A 6,419-nucleotide genomic window follows, 5' to 3' on the forward strand; every position below is an offset into this window, starting at 1 on the left:
GGGACCAACTTCTTATGACTACCAGGGGGTGAGGCAATGGTCTGATCAGCCAGCAGGACTGAGAAAGCGTGTCTATCAGCCACAACCACCTGAGGAAGACCCCTACCCAAGCACAAGACCAAAGAGGAAGCGTCAGCCAGACCTGTGCACCAGGACAAGCACCGTATCAATCACAGACCCCAATTCAACACCTCTGTTGCCCACGGGGAGCAGAACAAGCCTCTCACAAGCTACAGGTGCCAGAATAAACATCAGCCAGAGACACGCATTGGGACAAGACTCTCATCAGGCACAGGCAGCAAGACACAGCCATGTATCAGTCATATGCACTAGGATTGGACCCTCACCAAACACAGGAACCAAAAAGTGCCTATCAGACATACGCAGTGGGACAAGATCCCTATCAAGCCTATGAACGTGGGCATGGCCCCTATCAGCCACATGAACCAGGTTATGGTCTTTACCAGCCAGGATACAGTCCGTATGATGATCAGATACCCGATGCCAACTCCCGAATGCTGGCAATTCAGAATGCAAAAGCCTATTTACTGAAGAGCAGCACGACATCTGGCCTGAACTTGTAAGTCTAATAAAAGGGACACAATTGTAAAGGGTAGGAAGTATGAGCAGAGAGAAAAGTAGTGGTACTGAAAGGGCAAAGGTCTGTGTTAAGGAAGGGAGGGATACCAGGGGCATATATATAGAATGGGAGAATATGGTATAAATGCAATAGTTCATTGCTATGTCATACTTGTGTGTGTCCAACATCTTTCAGAATAAAAACTCCTAAAGGAATTTATAGAGTTGAAAGGGAAATTGATTTAAGAGCAAGTTTAAATTCAGCTTCGACTCCTGAGGCAGGTGTGGTATATACCAAAAAATGGATTATAGGACTACTCCTAAGTGTATTAAAATCAGCCAAGTTTCAAATCTAATTTCCGATAATGCTACATGATCCCCTTTCTTCTAACTATTGCAATGATTTCTCCAAAGCTCCAGGTGATTAGTGTTTACTTTTGATATTAAAAACATAATATTCTAAGACTTTTGTATAGAAGGCCAATAATATTTACATTTATATGACAGATATGATCATCTTGCTAATATGCTAACAAAGATCCTGGATGAACAGCCCACAAATGCAGTAGACGTAATTGAGAACATCAGCAAGGATGTGAAGTGGGCTCAATTTCAGAAAAAAATGGACACTCTTCGAGATGAATGTGAGATTCTTCCAGCATTTGAAGCTGCAGAAAAGCGTAAAGCTTTGTTCCACAAGGCGAATGAAGAAGGAGATGAAGAACTAGAAGAAGAGATAGTGAGTATTATCAGAGAAAAATACATATCGTATATACCAGGGAACAGGTGGGAGGATGGCAGGAAGAAAAAGGAGGAAGGGAGGAAGTTGTGGTCTCCTTTGTGCTATTGTCTCTCATGATCATATAAATAATTGCAGCCACAATACCATGTACCCTCTTTATGTATTATATTTTTCTCAAATGCATCTGCCACAAAAACAAGAAAACACAGTGACACTGTTTGCAGGCATCAAGGTCTCTTACATAGCTGACGTGCCCTAGCACTGAAGTCCTTTGTAGATCCTGGGTAAGAATTCTGACTTCCCATATTTTGCAGCAATTACGAGTTTGCATTTTGAAATCCTGTATTCTAAAAGCTGCAGTTCTCTTCTTTACCCTTAAAATGGCATTTTTAATTTTTCTAAATGATAGTGGATAGTTAATTAATATCTACAAAGCTCTTTGAGAGAATGAGTGGCACTACAGGAAAGTGAAGTATAATGCTTAGTGGATAACATCTTTAATTTTTCAAATAGGTAATTATACTATTCTTCAGCTCTAACTCCGGATCTTCTTTCCCAGGGAGAAACCCCTCTACCTAATGTGATGGAAACAGCCTTTTATTTTGAACAGGCTGGAATTGGCTTGAGCAAAGATGAATCCTATCACATATTCCTTGCCCTTAAAAAACTAATTAGTGTTCAGCCAATCCAGACCTGTCGCTTCTGGGGCAAAATTTTGGGCCTGGAGATGAACTATATTATAGCTGAAGTACAGTACCATGAGGGGGAAGAGGAGGAAGAGGAAGAAGTTACTGAGGAAGAAGGGAAAGGGGTGGGTGAGGTTGAAGACGAAGAAGAGGAGAAAGAAAAAGAAGATGAACCACCAAAATCCACCTATAAGCCCCCACCTGTCATCCCAAAAGAAGAAAATGGGACTGGGGCTAATAAATATGTCTACTTTGTCTGTAATGAGCCAGGCAAACCCTGGGTGAAGTTGCCTCCAGTGACGCCGGCCCAGATTGTCTGTGCCAGGAAAATCAAGAAGTTCTTCACTGGCAGGCTGGATGCTCCTGTTGTGAGCTTTCCTCCTTTCCCTGGAAATGAGGCCAATTACCTGCGTGCACAGATAGCTCGCATCTCAGCATCAGCCTCTTTCTGTGGCTGAAATGGTGGATTCTCCCTCCACGTGGGTACACCATGTACAGAGTATTCTAAAGCAGGTATGTTCTGGCATCGCTTACATGGACCTTGGATACCATTCACACTGTACTACTTGTAGGGTTTCAGTATGTAAACGACACTCCTCACCTTCACATTTGAACAATTCACCCGAAAAAGTATGGTACTGAAATATTTTTCTACAGAAAATATATGTGATATAGTATATAATATATAAATATGTTCTACATATTTACATATAGCATATATATTCTCATATATATATTTAGGAACCTTCTAGGTTTAGTACTTGTTTCAATGGTGTGTGTGTTCTTGAGATTGAAACCTATCTTTAGATAACTGTATGGAGTTAGGCCTTGATAGATAACAATAATTTCTGGTAATCTTCCATATTATGTTTTCTCTTTTGAAGTCCTTCATTGACAAAGATGTTTTAAATTGTCTTTTCTTGGGTAGGATGCTAAAATGCACACATCTTATGATTGTACGCTAAATTGAACTTATTTATACTTTCTCCTGTGAAACATGTAAATGAAAAAGTTTAAAACCAAAATATTGTAAATAAAATTGTAGCATAAAGTATTTGTGATATCGGGCTAGTACTGGAAAGAGGTACTACGAATGTGATGATCATTGCTGGATGACTTGCTGGCCAGTTTACCAATTCAAGAATGCTAGTGTTAAATACCAGCAAATGGTAGGAAATCAGCTTTAAAATTATTACCGCCAAAGCAATAGTTGTAAAAATAAAATCTATATGCATTAGAAACTTAAGGACATTTTGTTATGTTCCTCTGACTGGCAGCTAAATAACAAGGCAGACTTTAAAAGGAAGGGGGAAAGTCCTTAAGTGGTAGCTTCTTAGTTTACAGTAACTGGTAGTCTAGCAAGGATACAATCCAAACTGGCAAGGAACTGAAGACTACAAAATAATGAAAAGCTGGTAACAGAGATATGAGCTTATTCTGAAAAAGTAAGCAGAGATGAGGGAGGAATGAGGGATATAGGGAACACTCTGCCAGAGGATACAATATTCTGCCAACAATATACCAATTATGGAATATATATTTTTCTTTTCCTCCCCCCCCTCCCTTAACTGCGTGCATGTGTGCTTGAGGCAATTGTTTTAACTGGTTTGCATTTTTTCAGTGATTGTTACATGTATTTATTATTTTTCTATATCAATTATAGGGTCGCTGTGTTTGGTTTAATCCTTTTCAAAAATCAGAAGAAGAAAATGAAGAGGAAGAGAAAACAGAGGAGCTAGATGAACTACAGCAAGAACTACAGCAAGAAATAGGACCTCCTCTTCTCACTCCACTCTCTGAAGATGAAGGTATTCTTCATGGAATATGAAGTTTTTGATAGAGAGCCACTAGGAATGTTGGCATTTAGGTAGTAAATATTTGAAGTTACAGGACTCTGACGCTTCATGGAGCAATACAGTTTGCCCCTGTAGGGTAAGCACATTCTTTTACAAAATTGATCAAAAGCAAAATGGTTAACAGTATTGACATTAAAACTGAAATAATTGGGTTTACTAGTTTACAATCTTGTTGAGAATAAAGGAAAAAAATATCTCAGACTTGTCAGGCTGCTGCAAGTTCAAGACAGCTCACTACATGAAGTACATTCAGCTAGTTTTCCATTATCTTTTTAGACAAAAAAAATATTGTGTGTTCACGTGTAAATAAATAAATATATATGTACATACATGCATAGATATACAAATAAGAATTTAGATCCTGTAGCATATTCCTGCAGCAAATCATGGGAATATGGGAACCTGAATATTAGATTACATCAATGGTGAATTATTTTCCTACTCTCCATTCTTTGATCATGGTGAAATATAACCATATAATTTACTCATAAGTGATGATAAGTCCTTGACAAAAGAAATAGCGGTGAGTACTACTGGATTTTAGAAGAATGATCTTTTCTGTACGTGGCTCTATTAGCATTCTGGTGCTACCTACCCATACATCCAAACCACCTGTGTAAATACAGCGCCTACATTTACTGTTTCTGACTTCTGGCTCTTCTAATATGCAACTTAACTGTTGCTTGAATTCTGTGAAAGTCTTGTAGCTCAGTCTAAAATATTTTGTAGAGGCTCATAAGTCAATTTATTCATTGACTCTGTGTGTCTGGCTGCTTCCAGGAATTCAAAACATCCCTGCTTGGACAGCTCAGCCTTCTACAAACCTGATCCCGCAATACGCTGTTGCAGTCCTCCAGTCTAACCGATGGCCCGGAGCATTTGCCTTTGCATCTGGCAGGTGAGTAGTAGTTGACACGGTTACAACACAGACTGTACAGGATGAACACAGATACCCGCCTAATGAAGACAAAGCTGCTTTGTTATTAATTCATTCATTCCAACTATTCCAGAGACTGATGGAGAAGGCCACTTAATTGTGCATAGCAACAGAAAATATGTATTTAAGTCTAAAAATTAATAATCCTTGGAAAGGCTAGTAAAAAGTTAATGGATGTAAATGTCCAGTTAGTATTTGGGCATAGTCCTTGATTTAAAACCTATATATTCTTGAGTGTGTGGTACTTTTTACAAAAATGGCTACATTCTGTGGTTCCAATATTCATTCGCTTCCACTACGCATGGAACAGTCATTAACTACCTCTACATGCTATTAAATGGGCACTGGAGTTGGCGTCAGAGATGGCACAAAGTTACCGATGTGAAGTCGTATTGCAATTCAGTGCAGTGACAGAGCACAGCCTTCATCATTTTAGCATTTGGAGATTTTTAAGTGGAAGATATATTAATCAACAGTTACAGCAGTTAAAAAGAGGCACCATCTTTTAAACACTTCTGTTATAGGCTGTCTGCATCACAGTGACTTTTTGCAGAGCAGAGTAAGGAAGCCTGACAGTCCTGCATTGATGTTTTGCTGGGGGGAAAAAGTGTGATCTCTCGCTTTTCTTCCTCAGGAAATTTGATAACATCTACTTTGGCTGGGGTCACAAATACAGCCCAGAGAACCACACTCCCGCACTGCCTCCCCCAGTGCAAGCGGAATACCCCAGCGGGCCAGAAATCACCGAGACAAGAGATCCCACTCTGGAAGAAGAACTGGCTTTCAAGGCTGCCAGGGAAGAGGCCTTAGCTGCAGCTGAGGAAGAGGAAGAGGAAGAGGAGGAGGAGGAAGGCATTGAGGATGATGAAGAGGAGGATGATTAAAATACGGGGGGAGAAACGTATTTTTACTTTAAACGTTTAAACATGAATAGTATTTTCATAAATTAGTCATCAATTAGTTGATCGTAAAAGAAATGGAATAGGCACATGCCTTCTTTTTTGATGTCTGTAGGCTGCTCTTCACAGCTGCCTCCCCCCTCCTCCCCTTCTCCCCGCGAAGGCCGCGTTGCTGCTGTCACGGGCGGACACCACCACGGAGCAGGCTTTTTTCCCAGAAGAGCGGGAAAACGGGGTCTGCTTCTCCTCCCTGAAATAATACTGATTTCAAATAACTGACCACCAGCCACCACGCCTTCGCCTCGTTTAGCTAACCCGCACTTCAATACCTATATAAACTTTACTTAAAAAAAAATAATAAACGTAATTACATAACAACGTCACTTTTAGGGTTGAAAGCACACTATTTAAATTCGGTAGATAGCTTATTAAGTCAGTGGCCCCGCACACCTTCACAACCCCTCCGACGGGCGCGCTCCCGCGGCGGGCCGCTGCACGGCGCCTCAGCCCGGCCAGCACCATCGCAGAACTCGCGCCAGACGGGGGGAGCGTCGCGGAAAGCTCCCGGGCTGTCCGACCGTCTGTCCCTCACTACGCTTTCTCCTCCTGCCCCCCGTCAGCTGTTGGCGGTGGTACGCTCCACCGCGGCGTCTGCCCTGCGCGGGCCAATAGCGAGCGGCCTCGGGAGAAGTTCAAACTCCGGTGGCGGTTAGGTCGCGG

The 6,419-nt window shown here is 41.3% G+C and overlaps 2 protein-coding genes across 2 annotated transcripts in view; both read left to right on the top strand.

Moving 5' to 3' along the window:
- The first annotated feature begins 311 nt into the window (after positions 1 to 311).
- On the top strand, positions 312 to 5,684 carry LOC104286881 (radial spoke head protein 6 homolog A-like). The gene is given in 7 exon segments (XM_009885527.1): positions 312 to 580; positions 1,087 to 1,318; positions 1,881 to 2,451; positions 2,453 to 2,520; positions 3,671 to 3,815; positions 4,644 to 4,761; positions 5,435 to 5,684. Coding segments are annotated over 7 exon segments (1,653 nt in total).
- A 42-nt stretch (positions 5,685 to 5,726) lies between these two features.
- Positions 5,727 to 6,419, top strand: part of CENPE (centromere protein E, 312kDa) — a 37,178-nt gene continuing 36,485 nt past the window's right edge. Inside the window, exons 1-2 of the mRNA XM_009885528.1 lie at positions 5,727 to 5,733; positions 6,090 to 6,331. Of these exons, the coding sequence (XP_009883830.1) occupies positions 5,727 to 5,733; positions 6,090 to 6,331 (249 nt within the window). The remainder of the gene's footprint in view (positions 5,734 to 6,089; positions 6,332 to 6,419) is intronic.

This window comes from Charadrius vociferus, unplaced genomic scaffold (genome assembly GCF_000708025.1).
Source record: "Charadrius vociferus isolate BGI_N301 unplaced genomic scaffold, ASM70802v2 scaffold55, whole genome shotgun sequence".
NCBI lineage: Eukaryota > Metazoa > Chordata > Aves > Charadriiformes > Charadriidae > Charadrius > Charadrius vociferus.